The 18285-nt window shown below is 41.7% G+C and overlaps 1 protein-coding gene and 1 long non-coding RNA gene across 6 annotated transcripts in view; one reads left to right on the top strand and one right to left on the bottom strand.

The window, feature by feature from the left end:
- Positions 1–729: 729 nt before the first annotated feature.
- The window catches only part of LOC144684575 (uncharacterized), a 40952-nt gene continuing 23396 nt past the window's right edge, over positions 730–18285 (top strand). For 2 of the 5 annotated variants that reach the window (XM_078548529.1, XM_078548530.1), the window contains exon 1: positions 732–876. Coding sequence is in view for 1 of the 5 variants with exons in the window: in XM_078548528.1 (XP_078404654.1) it covers positions 16019–16044 (26 nt within the window). In the remaining 4 variants the exon portion in view is untranslated. Of the gene's footprint in view, positions 877–15442; positions 16045–18285 lie in introns of those variants that run through there. The other 3 variants (XR_013577529.1, XM_078548531.1, XM_078548528.1) reach the window with 3 other exon arrangements.
- Positions 13859–18285, bottom strand: part of LOC144684576 (uncharacterized) — a 39641-nt gene continuing 35214 nt past the window's right edge. Inside the window, exon 3 of the long non-coding RNA XR_013577530.1 lies at positions 13859–16007. This is a non-coding gene — a long non-coding RNA (uncharacterized LOC144684576). The remainder of the gene's footprint in view (positions 16008–18285) is intronic.

Here is an 18285-nt window from a genome sequence, read left to right as displayed (position 1 = left end):
GTTTCTGGAGTTTGCTGATGGGGCTGTGTTTCTGGAGTTTGCTGATGTGGCGGTGTTTCTGGAGTTTGCTGATGTGGCGGTGTTTCTGGAGTTTGCCGATGGGGCGATGTTCCTGGAGTTTACCGATGGGGCGGTGTTTCTGGAGTTTGCTGATGGGCGGTGTTTCTGGAGTTTGCTGATGTGGCGGTGTTTCTGGAGTTTGCCGATGGGGCAGTGTTCCTGGAGTTTACCGATGGGGCAGTGTTCCTGGAGTTTGCTGATGGGGCAGTGTTTCTGGAGTTTGCTGATGGGGCTGTGTTTCTGGAGTTTGCTGATGGGGGCAGTGTTTCTGGAGTTTGCTGATGGGGGCAGTGTTTCTGGGGTTTACCGATGGGGCGGTGTTTCTGGAGTTTGCTGATGGGCGGTGTTTCTGGAGTTTGCTGATGGGCAGTGTTTCTGGAGTTTGCTGTTGGGGGCGGTGTTTCTGGAGTTTGCTGTTGGGGCGGGGTTTCTGGGGTTTGCTGATGGGCAGTCTTTCTGGAGTTTGCTGTTGGGGGCGGTGTTTCTGGAGTTTGCTGTTGGGGCGGGGTTTCTGGAGTTTGCCGATGGGGGAGCGGTGTTTACCGGGTTTGCTGATGGAGGCAGCGTTTCTGGAGTTCGCCAGTGGGGGCGGTATTTCTGGAGTTTACCAAAGGGGGCAGTGTTTCTGGAGTTTACCGGTGGGGGTGGTGTTTCCGGAGTTTGCCGGTGGGGGCGGTGTTTCCCGCCTGTGTAGAGGGTCTCGCGCTGGGTTTGAATACCGCGGCTGCGCCGGGAGACGGTTGAAGGGAGTGGAAGCGGAGCAGGGGCAGGCGGGATAACCGGAATAGCACATTTACCGAGGGTAGAAGTGCGCCTGTGAGTACCCGAGAGAGGGGGTGAATGTCACAAATATCATAATGTTGGGGAAATGACAGGCAAGTGAATGCAAAGCGGCAAGTTCTGGAAATGCCGGTATGGTGGGAACAGCTGAGACCAGGTCCCTAAATGAAGGTTCCCTGTCTGCCCCCGGCCTAATGCATGTGTATTTGTATCTCAGTAAGTGGCTGCCAGGAGGTGTGAGATCTACCGACTGATTCCCCTACCCCTTTGGGTGTCTTCCCTCAATCATATGTGCAATCGCCGCCAAATTGATGCTGAGGTTCAGGTGACTTTTAGCGGGGATTGACACTTGATGCATTGATTGGACATCCCTCTGCAAGCTTAGCCCTTGGAAATGAACGAGTTAATACAGAGTGAGGTGCTTCAAACCAAAACTCAACATATTCTTCGAGCTGGACCCAAGCACAAACAGCTGGCACTTTCCCACTTGAGTGCAGCCCATGTAACCACCTTGTCCAACACTTAAAACAGAAAATGCTGGAAACACTCAGCAGGGGTGGCAGCATCTGTGGAGAGAGAAATAAGAGTTAACGTTTCAGGTCGTGTCCTTTCATTGACATTAAGCCTGATTCTGTCTGCACAGATGCTGCCAGACTTGCTAAGTATTTTCAGCAGTTTCTGTTCTTATTTCAGATTTCCAACATCAGCTGTATTTTGCTTTTGACCTTGTTCAGCACCATCGTCCAGGGCTCCAAACACCACTCCTGGACAGAAGTTCATTGTTAGTTGTACCAAACCAATGTTACTCTGCAGTTTCTGATATTTTGGGAAGGTCAAATGTAGGTTCAGTGATTGCTTTACTCAGTGCTGTACTATGACCAAGTGTGACCTTGAGCCCTGTGTTTGTTGCCTCCTGAATTCTTCATCCCACTCCCATTCTGACCTCTGTCTTTGGCCTTCAGCACTGTTCCATTGAAGCTCAGTGTAAGGTTGATAAATAGCACCTTACCTGTCTACTAGGCACTTTTCTATTGAATTAAACTTCAGACTTGATCACAGCTCCTATTCTCCTTGATGGTGATAAAGTAGGATATGTACACCATGCTTCTGTGGATGGTGGCAAAAGCAGAATGGCCTGGTGCTGACCTGTCATTTCCTTCCACCGGACTCCAGGGCTACTGGTGGTTGATCCGTTTTGCCAGCTTTTAATGCATCTTCTCCAACTCAGCTGCCTCTTTTAACAATTCACATCAGTTGGGTTTCATATGCCTTTTATCCTTCATGTAACCATTTGATACAGAGTAGGCTATTCAGCCCCTTAAGCCTTTTCTGCCATTAAGTAAGATCAAAGCTGATCTGTTTCGCAACTCCATCTACACATCTTGGCTCCATGTTTCTTAATACCTTTGGCTAACAAAAATATCTTGATCTCAGTCTTGAAAATTGCAATTGAAACAACATTCACAGCCCTTTGAAAGTTCCAGGTTTTCACTACCCATTGTCTGGAAAGAAATGTTTCCCGATTTCACTTCTATAATGTTACCCTAATTTTAAGTTTATATCATCTTGTTCTCATAGTCATTTTGGTATAGAAGGAGGCCATTTGGCCCATCAACTCAGCTCTCTGTAGAGCAGTCCAGTCAGTCCCATTCCCCCGTTTTATCCCCATGGCTCAGCAAATTTATTTCCCTTGTGTAGATTGCCTTTTAAGATCATTGATTGCCTCCGCTTCCATCGCCTTCATAGGAATTCAGGTCATTCCAACTTGCTGCATTAAAAACGTTCTTCCTCACATCCACCAAGCATTTCTTGCCCAAAACCTTAAACCTGTGCCCCATGATTCTTATACGATTTATCTAAACCTGTCACACCTCTCCTCTTGATCTACTTTGCTCCAAGGAGAACAATCCCAGCTTCTCCAACTTAACCTGGTAGCTAAAATCCCTCAACCCTGGAACCATTTTGGTAAATCTCCTCTTCACCATCTCAAGAACCCTCACATCCTTCCTAAAGTGTGATGACCAGAAGTGGATGCAGTACTCTAGTTGTGACCAAACCAGAGTTTTGTGAAGGTCCAGCCTAACTTCCTTGCTCTTGTTATCAATACCTCTTTATGAAGCCTAAGCTTCTATCTGCTTTGCTGACTACTCTCTCAATATGTCCTGCTGCCTTCAAAGATTAATTCACATGACCTCGGGTCCCTCTCTCCTTGCACCCTCTTTAGAACTGTGCCATTAGGTTTATACTGTCTTTCTCTCTCCCTTCTGCCAATATGCATCACCTCACACTTCTTGATATTAAATTCCATCTGCTACTTGTCTGTCCATTCTGCTAGTCTAACATTGTTCTGTTGCAGTTGCCTGGCATCATCTTCACTGTTTGCCATACCTCCAAGTTTGGTATCGAAGCAAATTTTGAAATTTTATTTTGCTTTCCATTATCCAAGTTACTTATATATATCAAAAAAAAAGTGGTCCTAGCATCGACCCTTGGGGAACAGCACTGTCTACTGTCCTCCAGTCTGCAAAACAGCCATTTACTGTTTTCTGTCCTAAGCCAATATTTTTTATACAAGCTGACCCTCCTACTCCATGAGCTTCAATTTTGGTAATCAGCCTTTTATGTGGTACTTTGTCAAACACTTTCTTAAAATCCATCTGGACAACATCCATTGCATTCACTTCATCAACTTTGTTACTTCAAAAAAATCCAATTAGATTAGTTATACATGATCTGCCTTTTACAAATCTGTGCTGGCCCACCTTAATTATCTCAAACCTCTCCAAGTGCCTGTTGATATATTTTCCCTGATTATTGTTTCTAAAACCTTACCCACCGCCCATGTTAAATAGACCAATCTGTAGTTACTAGGATCGTCCTGACACTGTTTCACGAATAAGCGTGTCACGTTTGTCACTCGCCAATCTTCTGGCACCTCCCCCATATCTGGGTAAGATTGGAAGATTATGGCAAGCTCTTCCACTATCTCCGCCCCCACTTTCTGTAGCAATTTTGGGTGCAAGCCATCCGGACCAGACGACTTATCCATTCACAGAATATCACAGTGCAGAAGAGGCCCTTTGGCCCATCGAGTCTGCACCGACATGTGAGAAACACCTGACCTACCTACCTAATCCCATTTACCAGCACTTGGCCCATAGCCTTGAATGTTATGACATGCCAAGTACTCATCCAGGTACTTTTAAAGGATGTGAGACAACCCACCTCCACCACCCTCCCAGGCAGTGCATTCCAGACCGTCACCACCCTCTGGGTAAAAAAGTTTTTTCTCTCATCTCCCCAATACCTCCTGCCCCTCAGCTTGAACTTATGTCCCCTTGTGACTGACCCTTCAAATAAGGGGAACAGCTGCTCCCTATCCACCCTGTCCATGCCCCTCATAATCTTGTACACCTCGATCAGGTCACCCCTCAGTCTTCTCTGCTCCAATGAAAACAACCCAAGTTTATCCAACCTCTCTTCATAACTTAAATGTTTCATCCCAGGCAACATCCTGGTGAATCTCCTCTGCACCCTCTCCAGGGCAATCACATCCTTCCTATAATGTGGCGACCAGAACTGCACACAGTACTCCAGCTGTGTCCTCGCCAAGGTTCTATACTCCAACATGACCTCCCTACTTTTGTAATCTATGCGTTGATTGATAAAGGCAAGTATCCCATATGCCTTTTTCACCACCCCACTAACATGCCCCTCCGCCTTCTGAGATCTATGGACACACACGCCAAGGTCCCTTTGTTCCTCAGAACTTCCTAGTGTCATGCCGTTCATTGAATACTTCCTTGTCAAATTATTCCTTCCAAAGCGTGTCACCTCTCACTTTTCAGGGTTAAATTCCATCTGCCACTTATCTGCCCATTTGACCACCCCGTCTATATCTTCCTGTAGCCCAAGACACTCAACCTCACTGTTAACCACCCGGCCAATCTTTGTGTCATCCGCAAACTTACTAATCCTATCCCCCACATAGTCATCTATGTCGTTAATATAAATGATGAATAATAGGGGACCCAGCACAGATCCCTGTGGTACGTCACTGGATATTGGCTTCCAGTCACTAAAGCATCCTTCTGTCATCACCCTCTATCTCCTACAACTAAGGCAGTTTTGAATCCACCTTATCAAATTACCCTGTATCCCATGTGCATTCGCCTTCTTTATAAGTCTCCCATGTGGGACCTTGTCAAAGGCTTTGCTGAAATCCATATAAACTACATCAACTGCACTACCGTCATTTACACACCTGGTCACCTCCTCAAAAAATTCAATCAAATTTGTTCAGCATGACCTCCCTCTGACAAAGCCATGCTGACTATCCCTGATCAAACCTTGCCTCTCCAAGTGGAGACAGATTCTCTCTTTAAGCATTTGCTCCAATAGTTTCCCTACCACTGACATGAGACTCAGTGGCCTGTAGTTCCCTGGCTTATCTCTACAACCCTTCTTAAATAGCGGAACCACATTAGCTGTTCTCCAGTCCTCTGGCACCTCCCCCGTGGCCAGAGAGGAATTAAAAATTTGGGTCAAAGCCCCTGCGATCTCCTCCGTTGCCTCCCTCAGCAGTCTGGGACACAAATCATCTGGACCTGGAGATTTGTGCACTTTTAAGCCTGCCAACACCTCCAATACCTTGTCACTTCCTATATCAAGCTGCCTAAGAAGCTCGCAGTCTCTGTCCCCAAGTTTGATACCTTCATCCTCATTCTCTTGGGTGAAGACGGATGTTAAGTACTCGTTCAACACTCTACCGATGTCCTCTGGCTCCACCCATAGATTGCCCCCTTGGTCACTTATGGGCCCTACTCTTTCCCTGGTTATCCTCTTCCCATTGACGTACTTATAGAATACCTTGGGATTTTCCTTACTTTTACCAGCCAGAGCTTTCTCATATCCCCTCTTTGCTCTCCTAATTGCTTTCTTAAACTCCACCCTGTACTTTTTGTACTCCACTAATGCCTCTGCTGATTTGCTTCCCTTGTACCTGCTAATAGCCTTTCTTTCTTTCTCATCTTATCCTGAATATCTCTGGTCATCCTTGGTTCTCTGGGCTTGTTATTCCTTCCTATCACCCTAGAGGGAACATGTTAAGCCTGTACCCTCCCCATTTCCTTTTTGAATGCCCCCCACTGCTCCTCGTAGATTTCCCCACAAGTAGCTGTTCCCAGTCTACCTTGGCCAGATCCTGCCTTATTTTACTAAAATCCACTCTCCCCGAATCCAAAACCTTTTTTTTGCAACTTGTCTATTTCTTTGTCCATAACAAGCTTAAATTGTACCATGTTGTGGTTGCTTTCGCTAAAATGCTCCCCCACCACCACCTCAGCCATCTGTCCGGCTTCATTCCCCAGAATTCGGTCCAGCACTGTTCCGTCCCTTGTTGGACCCTCTACATATTGACCTAAAAAGTTCTCCTGTACACATTTCAAGAAATCCACTCCATCCAAGCCCTTTACACCATGTCTAACACAATTAATGTTGGGAAAGTTGAAATCACCTAATATTTTATTATAAGATTCTAAGTATCTTAAGTACATCCAGCTATCCATTACCTCTACTATCTCAGTTTCTACCAATATTTTGTCAGCATCCTCTTAATAAACACAGATACAAAGTACTCATTAAGTATTCTAGCCTAGTCCTGCATCTCTAAGCATATATCACCCTCTTTATCCATGATAAGATCCACCCTGCCTCTGACTTTCTGTCCACGTAGAAGACTTTTGCATTCCCTTTAATGTTACCTATCAGCCTAAGCCTATTCACATATTATCTCTTCGTCAGTCTTATTTTTCTTTTCACTTCCCCCATCAATATTGTATTTGGCCTCGTTCTCACTTGAAGAATTCACCTGGCACGCCTCATAGACCCACTTTTTTTGTTTCATCATAATCTCTAGCAACCTAGTCATGCAAGGATGGATGAGTCCCCCATCTTTTCCCCTTTTCGGAATATACCTGCACCTGAATCATTACTACACACACACACACACACAAAGATCACCCATTGTTCTGTCACAGTTTTTCCTATCAGTCTTGGCTAATCCCCTGTCACCCCATTGAAGTTAGCTCTCTACCAATTCAGGTGTTCTGCTTTGGATTATTCCTTGCTCTTCTCCATTACTAATCTAAACCTTATGATATGATGATCACTCTTACCCAAGAGTCCCTGCACAGACACTTGTCCACGTCATTCCCCAGTATCAGATACACCAATGACTCCTTCCTAGGTGGACCAGGATCATACTGGTCAAGGAAGTTCTCCTGAACACCCACTCACTTTTCCAGAACCGTTTCATCTAACTCCGGGTCACGGGGCGTCAGAGCCTATCCTGACAGGCAATGGGCACGAGGCGAGGTACACCCACGATGGGATGCCAGTCCACCACAGGGCACATACTTGGGGACAGTTTACCATAGCCAATTCACTGAACCAGCACAATTTTGAACGGTGGGCGAAAACCAGAGCACCCGATGGAAAATAGAAAATGTTGGAAACGCTCAACAAGTCAGGTACAGCATCTGTGGGGACAAGTGAGAGCAAGTTGCATAATATTGGATTGTATCCCCTTGAGTTTAGATGATTTACAGGTGATTTAATTGACATCTTTAAAATGATTAAGGAATTTTAGAGTAGATACAGGCCCAGTTCATGATCGTGTTGGAAAAAGAGGATGCTCCTAGAGGAGCAGGAGTAGGCCATTCGACCTTTCGAGCCTGCTCCGCCATTCAATAAATCATGGTTGATCTGATTGTAACCTCAACTCCACATTCCCGCCTACACCCGATAACCTTTTAACCCCTTGTTTATCAAGTATCTATCTGCCTCTGCTTTGCAAATGTTCAAAAACTCTGCTTCCACCGTGAGTTCCAAAGACTCTTAGCCCTCAGAAAAAAATTCTTCTCATCCCAGGCGACCCCTTATTTTGAAACAGAGAACCCTAGTTCTAGATTCTCCAACAAGAGGAAACATCTTTTCCACATCTACTCTGTCAAGACTCCTCAGGATCTTATATGTTTCAATCAAGTCGCCTCTCTCCTAACTCCAGCGGATATAAGCCTAGCTTTCCAACCTTTCCTCATAAAATAACCCGCCCATTCCAGGTATTAGCCTGATAAACCTTCTCTGAACTGCTTCCAAAGCATTTACATCCTTCCTTAAGTAAGGAAACCAATACTGTACACAGTACTCCACAAGAACAGGATCCATTTGGTTAGAGTTGAGAAGCAAGGGTATGATCATACTCTTGAGGGTATTCTATAAGCCTCCAAATAGTGAGTAGTGAGAGAGAGAGAGGAGAAAATCTGCAGGGAAATCATAGAATTGTGCAAAAACTATAGATTGGTGATGCTGAGAGACTTTTAATTACCCAAACATCGATTGGCATAATGTTGGAGTAGCAAGAAAGGAAGGGAAGGAATTTCCAAAATGTGTTCAGTATCTGTATGTTCTGGGCCTGTATCTACTCTAAAATCCCTTAATCATTTAAAAAATGTCAGCTAAATCACCTGTCAATCATCTAAATTCAAAGGAATACAATCAAAGATTATGCAACTTGCTCTTACTTTTCCCCAAAGATGCTGTGCCTGACTAGTTGAGTGTTTCCAACATTTTCTATTTTACAGGTTTCCAACATTTAGCATACTTTCTTTTTTGTTCCGTCATAAGTTTTCATACTGTCCTCACACGGCATGATTTCAAGTCCCATGTATTTTCAAATAATTTTTTAAATGCACGTCACATCACCAAAAATGACACGAATAATTTTTTTATGTAGCAAGTGGTTAGCACCTGGAATGCGCTGCTTGCGCGTTTTGTGCAAGCAAATTCAATTATGGCTTTGTAAAGGAAATTGGATAATTACCTGAAGAGGGAATTTTCAGGGCTCTGGAAAGGGCAGGGAGTGGGACTAGCTGAACAGCTCTTGTAGAGAGCCAGCAGGAACAAGAAGGGCCAAAGGGCCTCCTCTGTGCTGTAACCGTTCCATGGTGATCCCTTGGGTTTATTTAAGCCATTTGCCCTATCTCCCAACTTTACTGCATCTTCGGACTGAATTGAATTATTTCCTTGTGATTTCGAAACATTTGGTTAAAATAATATAATTGATAAAAGCAGAAAAATGCTTATGCTACCTGTATGACAGTTCTCTGCTGTGTTAATGTATATTTTAACGGGATTGACACTCACATTAAAGTTGCAGACATAGGAATGTCAGTTGTATTAAGTGTTCATTTCCAACTTACACCAATGGCAATTTCTAAGATCTTGTAGAAAGTTTAGCAATACCATCTGCTGCCCAGAACAGCTCTTTTTAACATTAGTTAATCTTGTTAGAACTGCTGCAAACTCTTCTCTTTCTTAACTGTTGCTTCTGCAACAGTTTTCTTTTCCTTCTTACTGCAGCTTTGGAGCTGCCACATAGACGACAGAGAGTAGCATGAAAAAGATGTGGAAATTAGACAGGTCACTTACTAGATGTGGATTTAGAAAGAAACATGGGAGCGGCACATGAAGTTGGGAGGTGGGCTGCTGAAATAAAAGTTGACAGATTAGCCCATGCTATATGTTAGTGGAATATTCTTAATTGTCCTTGGTGGTGGCTGTGCCAGTGTTCTTCAGATAATTGATTGCAGGAGAGATTTGTATTATGCAACATGATGTTGTGGCAAATATAACAATAGAAGACAATGAGTAAGAAAATGAGACAAAGCAAAGATGTTCATTTATGGACTTCACATCGAGTTTTTTAATTTGAGAAATCAAGCTAGAATTCAGATCTGTGGTGCAAGAGAGCACTATTGGCAGCAGCTTGTATTTATGTACTGCCTTTAATGTAGTAAAACGTCCCAAAGGTGCTTCACAGGAGTGCATCAAACAGAATTTGACACCAAGCCACATGTACCTGCTATAAGATATTTTAGATGATTCAGAATCAGTGATTCCAGTTCTCTATGTTCTGCAGTTCATAATACATGATGTTGAAATTCAGAGTGCATCAACTTCCAGTTGGTTGTATCGAGTGAGCTGCAGCATATTGAAAGAATCGTTGGTTCATATCACTAATTTTAACTGTTGCTGTTTTCCCCAATCTATAAGTTATGATGCCCTATAGCATGGCCAACAATATGGGCTTCTTTATTCTGTTGCCTTCTGTTTGTTGTAACTGCCAACTCAAACTACATATTTAAAATATTCATTTGTCTTTTTAAAGTAAAGCATAAATTTTAGGATATATTTTTAAAATTTTAAAGTGCGTCCTCAAAGTTTAACTTTTTTTTCTTTTAGTGTGTAACATAGTATGCTTGGCAATCATGATGAAAACTGAATGGGGTTGGAGCTGCCAACCAAAGTAAGAAAAAAGGGGGTGTGAATAATCAGTTGCATCCGTACAGATTCACCTCTAAATAGTCTTAAATAATAATAATTAGCTACATTCCTACATACAGACTTTGAGGTTCCTTTATCTGACCAATACCATTCTGAATGGAAGTTCAGAATTCACTTTTCATTTTTATTCTCTGCTCACAGTTGGCCTTTAACATAGCCTTTACCATTTTTAACAAGCACACTTTTGCCAAACTTTATACTGCATAGTGATCTAAAAGCTTTTAGTTATAATTCTTGTTTTTGTTTTTCGATATACTATCCCTTCCTCCTCCAAACTCGTCTTGAATACAATCTGTGTAGAGTTTGTAGATTTATCTTCAAGCATGAGACCAGCATCTCTTTTTTTTTCATATATAAAATATAAATTTATATACACACACTCACCCAGATTTACTACACCACCACCCTCAACTCCAAGGCTATTGCTATGCTGTTTGATTGCCTGTCTGACAAGCATTTATGGATTAACTTCTGTAAAACATCTCGGAGCACTTCCCTATATCAAACTCTCAATAGGAGGAGTTCATGTTGATTTTCTCTTTTACTGTCCAGTTGAATGGTTTGTCACCTCTTTGGTTCCAATCTCATTTGCCCAATTGTAGCCAGAACATTTCAGTGAAAGACTTTTCTTCCCACCCTGCTGCCTCACGAGGCCTCCAAAGATCCAACCTTGTCTGCCTTCTCTTCATCTACATACTGTCCTGTAGTTACATTATGCAGTTCATGTATTGTAGGTACACCCACAGTGCTGTTAGGGAGGGAGTTCCAGGATTACCAGCAGATCTTCTATGAGGAATGTCTCAGGGCGAACAACATTAATGTGGTCTGTACAAAGTATACAAGGACACCTTAAAAAAAGAGACTTGCAAACTTCTGAATTGCAGACCACCTCTCTTCGGAAAACACTGCAGCTAACCAACCCATGTGGAGGCAAGCACTAAACTTGGTTCAGCACGCTTTGAGGATCATAAAGGCAAACTTGCAATATCCAACGTGCCTAGATGTGATCAACCTGCAGAAGTTCCCACAAGCACCAATGATGACAAAATTAATTACCAGTTCTGTGGACATCCATGCCAAACTCGCACCGCGCTCTTGTCCTGAGTGGAACCACGGGAGACGATGAAGTCACCTACAGCTTGGACACAATTGAATAACGAGGAATCTCCTCCAATTTAAATTAAGTAGCATATTTTCCTAACTTATTTTACTTACTCAGGCACTAGAAGTTTTGTATAAAAACAAAAATATCAATTACTATACTCCTACATTTAAATTCTTGCATTTAATGGATCTCTACTGTAATGATGACGTGGTTAGCAGCTAACAATTAAGTCCCAAAAGATAGACATGAACAAACACATGAATAGAAATGTTTTGATACTCTACATGTTAATGACTTGAATGGAGGTAGCATAAGAAAATCTTCAAGTTTGTAGGTTACACCAAAATATAAATCTGAATAAGGAAGTTATATCAGTTCATTTCCATGTTGCAATTTCTATCAGTGCAAGCAAATTATGTTGGTGTTTAGCTTCCATGTGAGCAGCAGTCCAAAATACCGTGTGCTCACTCATGTTTCCAGATCTGTTTGCTCCTTTCTTTCAACCACCTATCCAATCTCTTCATAAATTTTGGCATGGTCTCTGCTTCAATCACTGACTCCAGTAGTGCATTCCACAGCCTCTAAGTAAAAATTTTCTCCTGTTCTCTGTTCTAAATCTCTTACATTTAATCATTACAACCGTTTGGTACTGAGGAAAGGATGCAGAGTACTAGACTAATTCCCAATTTCGATCACCTTGGTTATCAAGATAGATGAAAAGAATTGGACTGGCCACTACGTAACAATGTGGAAAATTTCCCAGATATATCCTGTCGACAAAAAACAGGACAAATCCAATCCAGCCAATTAGCAATGTGATGGAAGATGTCATCGCCAATACTATTAAGTGGCACTCACACAGCAATAACCTGGGCCCGGATTTTCCGGTCTCGTGAACGACGAGCATCATCATGGGCAAGACAGGAAAAGTTGGAGAGTAGCCAAAGACTTTTGGCTGGTCTCCAAATTTTCCCGTCCTGCCCACGATGATGCCCGCTGCTGGCAGGACCAGAAAATCCTGCCGCTGGTCAACGATGCTCAGATTGGGTTCCACCAGGGCCACTCAGCTTGAGTCTCATTACAGCCTTGGTCCAAACATGGACAAAAGAGCTGAATTCAAGAGGTAAGGTGAGAATGACTGCCCTTGACATCAAAGCAGCTTTTGACACAATCCAGGAGCCTTAGTAGAATTGAAGTTAATGGGATTCGGTGGAAAACTCCACTGGTTGGAGCCATGCCTAGCACAAAGGAGGGTGGTTGTCAGAGGCCAATCATTTCAGCCCCAGGACATCACTGCAGGAGTTCCTCTGAATAGTGCTCAATTTACATGGCTCCCTGCCAAACAATGTCTTGATTTTAAGATTCTCTTTCTAGTTTTCAAATCCTCAATGGCTTTGCCTCTCCCTATGTCTGCAATCTCCTCCAACACCACAACCCTCCGAGATATCTATGCTCTTCTAATTCTGGCCTCTTATGCATTCCTAATTTTAATTGCTCCACCATTGGTGGCTGTCCCTTCAATTGCCTAGGCCCCAAGCTAGCTTCCCTACACTCTCCGTCTCCCTACCTCACTTTCCTCCTAGAAAACACTCCTTAAAACCTACCTCTTTTGACCAAGCTTTTGCTCATCTAAACTAATATCGCCTTATGTGGCTCAGGGTCATACGTTTTATCATGCTCCTGTGAAGCGGCTTGGGATGTTTCACCATATTAAAGGTGCTTTATAAATGTCCTAAGCCCAGCCATCTTCAACAGCTTCGTCAGTGACCTTCCCTCCATCTTAAGGTCAGAAGTGGGAGTGTTCGCTGGTGATACCACAGTGTTCATTATCGTTCATGACTTCTCATATGCAGTAAGACCTGGATAACATTCAGGCTTGTGCTGATGTGTGATGTGAATGTTATTTGCCACACAAGTGCCAGGCAATGACCGTGTCCAACAAGAGAGAATCTAACCATCTCCCTTGACATTCAACGGCATTACCATTGCTAAATCGCCCACTATCAACATCCTAGGAATTATCATTGACCAGAAACTGAACATATAAAAACATATAAAAACAAAAGCAGGTCAGAAGCTGAATAATCTGTGATGACCACCTGATTCCCCAAGCCTTTCCACCACCTATGAAGCAAAAATCAGGAACGATGGAATGCTCTCCACTTGCCTGGATGAGTGGAGCTCAAGAAGCTCAACACCATCCAGGACAAATCAACCCGCTTGATTGGCAACCCATCCACCCCCTTAAATAATCACTCCCTCTATCACTGGCACAAAATGACTGCATTGTGCAGCATCTACAAGATGCACTTCATCAACTGGCCAAGGTGTTTTTCAACCTCAAAAACCTGTGACCTCAGCCACATTGAGGGATAAGGGCAGCAGGTGCATAGGAACACCATCACACGTTCCCTTTCATTATCACTGGGTCACAATCCTGGGACTTCCCACCAAACAACACTGAGTGTGTAGGTACATCTCACAGATTGCAGCAATTCATTGAGGCAACTCACCACATGAGGGCAGCTTGGGATTTGACAAATGCTGGCTTTGTCAATGTTGCCAGCATCCTTTGGATGAATAAATGAAAAAAGCTCTGAAGAAGAGTCATACGGACTCTCAACCTTAACTCTGTTTCTCTCTCCACAGATGCTGCCAGACCTGAGTTTTTCCAGAATTTTCTGTTTTTATTTAAAATGAGAAAAGCATTCATTTCATAACAAAATATTTGTGTTATTATAAAACAGGATATCCCTCTGACCTACTGTGAGCTGTCCAACAGGAGAACTGTTGGTAGTAATAACCTATTTATTCAACTAGATCCATTTTACAATGAAATCCTTCAAATGTGCATCAGTTGCCTCTTCAAAATAAACAATATTTCTTCCACAGCCATTAGTGCAGGTGCCATGGCTTCTTTTCTGTGCATCACACCATTTCATTGTTGCTTCTCTGGAGGTCAGATTTAACCTTGACTTTACTCTTCAGTGTCACAAACCATGCCTAAGCTAAAGCTATTGAAATTAGTCTTGCTGTATCCAGATCAAGAGGTATTCTGCCAGATGTATAGCTTTATTACTGTTCTTCCTGAAGAAACCTATGATATTGCGATATAGTTGTGTGTTCTTACATTTGCAAGCCATTCTTCTGATTCTCTCAGGAGTTACAGCCTGGGTAAAGAAGTTTTCCTCAGTGTTGATTCATAGCTTTTATTCCCCACAATTAATGGAGCAGTATATTCTACTGATTTACCACATAATCACTTACATATATTTGTGTATCTCCATCCTGTTTTATGTTGGTTGAAGGCAGTTTACAAGCAGGGATTTTGTATGGAGCTTCCTTTGCTCTGACATCGTGAAAGGGGTGTTCTGTCCTTATTCATGATGCCACAGTAGGGAGTGCAGCCCACAATCGATTGTTCTCTTTCACAAAGGAAGAGTTTTTACCTCAGAGGTGTGCTTCCAAACTGCCTCCAATCACTAGTCGGAAAGTAAAAAAAAAAAGAACGACTATTAAAAATAAGTGCAAAGGTAGATCATTTTAAAAGAATTTATGGTTATGGTGTAATTCAGTAAAATATATTTTTTTTCTGACTTATTATTATTTGATTGTTCATTGTTGTTGATTCTCCCACTATCTTTCAATTGAGAATATAATGAATTTAGAAGAAAAAGGTTTCACAAGTGTACTTATAAGAACAGCTCTACATTCTGCATATCAATATAGTTTCCATTTAAAATTGATATAGTTTTTCTCATTTTAATTCATTGACTAAAAGTATCAACAAGAAGGCATGGGATATGATGACAGCTTCTGTTTTATGCCAAAGATTGGGAACGTATTATGTGGTGTGCAAAGGCTGGACATTATTGGCTGGATGTGTTATTTCAGAAGTGAAACTGCAGCAGTCTGCACAGTCAGACCCAACAGTTAGTAGTGTTATATACATTCTGAAATATTGTTTCAGGATTTTTTTTTTAAGGAATGATGAGGTTGAATGTTTTTTTAAATATTCGCTAAGGTGTGGTAATGCTGGGATATGGAATATATTTTGACTTTATAGGCATTTAGTGATCGTATTAAGCACTCGGAAGGGGTATTTAATGTTGAGATTTGCCAAGTGCTGGGTTTGCCAGTGATGCCAATATCCTGTAGATCAAATAAATGGGGGAAAAAAATCACTTTATACCAAAATATTCCTGTTACTATAAAATAGTGTATCCTTCTGACATACTGTGAGCAGTACAATAGGAGAACTGCTGGTAGTAATAACCTATTTATTCAACTAGATCCATTTTACAATGAAATTCCTCAAATGCGACCTCTATCAGTTGCATCTGCAAAATACGCAACATTTCTTCCACAGCTATTACTGCTGGTATCATGGCTTTTCTTGTGTGCATCAAACCAATTCCTTGTTGCTCTGTTTTATTTTCATTTTTTTTTCACTTTTTTGTAAAGAAGGTGCCCCCTCCATTATGAAATACAGTCCAGAGAACTGTATGCATTCTGTTACTCCCTGTAATGATTTCTTGATGTCAGCAAGTTTTTTCTACACTGTTGTTGGGAACACCATATTCACCATCTGGGTTTCCATCTGCCAGGCATGGTATTGGAAGGCTTTGGTCATCCATCCTGTTGACCTGAAGATAGCCTGCAACAGAAATGCACCAACCAGTTCAATATATTAGGTCAGTAAACTTTATTTATTCTCTGTTTAGCTTACACTCCAAAACTTCACCCCCTTGTGAAACTTCCCTTTAATTGTCCCCATCACTTTAAAGTTTATTTGTGCACAATTTTTCATTCCCTTCAGATGCCTAAATCTATAACTAAATCTGTGAATACATATGCAAATAGATGACCCAAGAAATTGGACCAACCAGTTGTTAACAATTTAGAGTTGAATTGCATCCGGAGATAAAAATTGGGCAGTCAAGGATTTAGAATTTCAAGGCTTTATAGTTCACTTGTGTTAAATAAGCAGAGATACTACCCAGGGGACCAGCCTGAGTGACATGATTGTTTGCCAATCAGAAGTACATTAATTCACTGTCAGTAATTAGCCTAGCTGTTCAGTGGCAAGTTAGTTGAAATGCTATAAATTCTGCTTAACAACCAAAAATTAGTCAACTGAATGTTTCCATTACAAAAATATAAATAAACTTCTGCAGCTCTTTGGTAACACCAACTGAAACCTCAAAAAAAAACATGTTTTAATATGAGCTGCACATATTAAAACAAAAGAACAAGGATATCCTCCGGGAGTCCACTGGCAGACTGACAAACTCCTATTTGATGTCAAAGCGTGAACTTTAATGTTGCAATAATTAGTAGTGTTTCCAAAGCATACAGATTCTGAAATGTAAGTACATTAAAACCACCTAAAAGATATCGAAGGCTAAAGTAGTTGTAACATGAAGTATGAAAGCAAGGGACAAATATCATTTAGAAACAAAAAGATACCAATTCAGAATAAGGTGATAAATCTATTGTGTAGTTTAATCGAATAAGATCCAACTTTGAAGGAGTTTGTTATTTTGTATAAATCATTCTTTTTCTCAATAGTTTTTTAAAGGAAAATTCAATGAAGCTTCTCCAATATTGCTACATGGTGTACTTAGCTGTTGAGCTATCCAGGCATATGACCCAGAAAAGTCTCAGGTTATTTGAGGATAGTCGTCAGGTAGAGGGGCTGCAATTGGTCTTGCTCCCCTACAGAAGTGGAGGTGGAATACTGTTGATGTTCATACAATATAAACTTTTGTAAAAGTCGAATTTCCCAGACAGGTTTCTTGGCATAAGTCAGGGGATGGAATTTCACAGGGGTAATATTTTTGAAAGATTGATATGCGTGCTTGATTTGGACCCAAAGAAGATAGTTGCAATGGAATAAAGTAAAAACCAACAACAGTAAAGAATTCGTATTGATTCTCTAACAATTACTTATTTTATAACATTGCAAACTATACACATTTCATCCAACTTGATATAAACACACCACAATAAATTAACTACACTTCACATTGAAATCCTTTAAAATCACTCTGATCACTATCTGAATCACTGGACAATTTGTCCTAATGGCCTGGTTGTACAACAGCATCATTTGGATCTTCCTTGTCTTCATCATCATTGTAGTGCCGGTAACTTTGGCAGCATCATCCACAAGTAATCGTCCTCTTTACTGTTGAGCGCATTCTATATTCCACATTTTAGAGATGATTTTTTGACAATATTGGAATCAAGTTCATTCCACACATCTATGACCATTGATACAGTGTTGCGGGTGAGGGTGCTCACATATCTCCACCCTTGGTGAATATTTTTTTGCCTTTCAACATCCAATTGTTCCACATCTCTCAGATACTGTCCTTGAGAGGTTTATTTATATACACATCCAAGGGCTGACCAACACTCATAAGATTGCCAGGAATAACTGGCATGCTGGTGTTAGTTGATCTCACATCATGAATTACATCGTTGACAAGATGGAATTTGAACATGTCCCAGACAAGCAAATGTTTTTCTTTGCATAGTCCTCTTGATCTCAAACTCCACACTATTTTAATCCATTTCTTGCAATCACCTTCATTGATACAGCCTTTTTTGTGAACATGGATGACAATGCCTTTCTGAAATTTCTTTGGAGAGTTTTGTGTATGAATATCACCATCGGGTTTAATTTTGTGTCTTCTAGGTGAGACCACAAGCTCAGTTTTTCTCTACTCACCCCATCCACTGACATTCACTCCCTCCTCCACCAACACACAGTGGCACCAATGTGTACCATCTCCAAGATGCACTTCAGAAACTCACCAAGGTTCCTTAGGCAGCACCTTTGAAACCCATGACCGCTACCATCTAGAAGGACAAGGGCAGCAGGCAAATGGGAACACTACCACCTGGAAGTTCCCCCTCCAAGCCACTCA

The sequence above is a fragment of the Cetorhinus maximus genome, chromosome 9 (assembly GCF_964194155.1).
Source record: "Cetorhinus maximus chromosome 9, sCetMax3.hap1.1, whole genome shotgun sequence".
Taxonomy (NCBI): domain Eukaryota; kingdom Metazoa; phylum Chordata; class Chondrichthyes; order Lamniformes; family Cetorhinidae; genus Cetorhinus; species Cetorhinus maximus.
The sequence above is the reverse complement of the archived record's forward strand: the minus strand, read 5'-3'. Positions and strand labels throughout refer to the sequence as shown.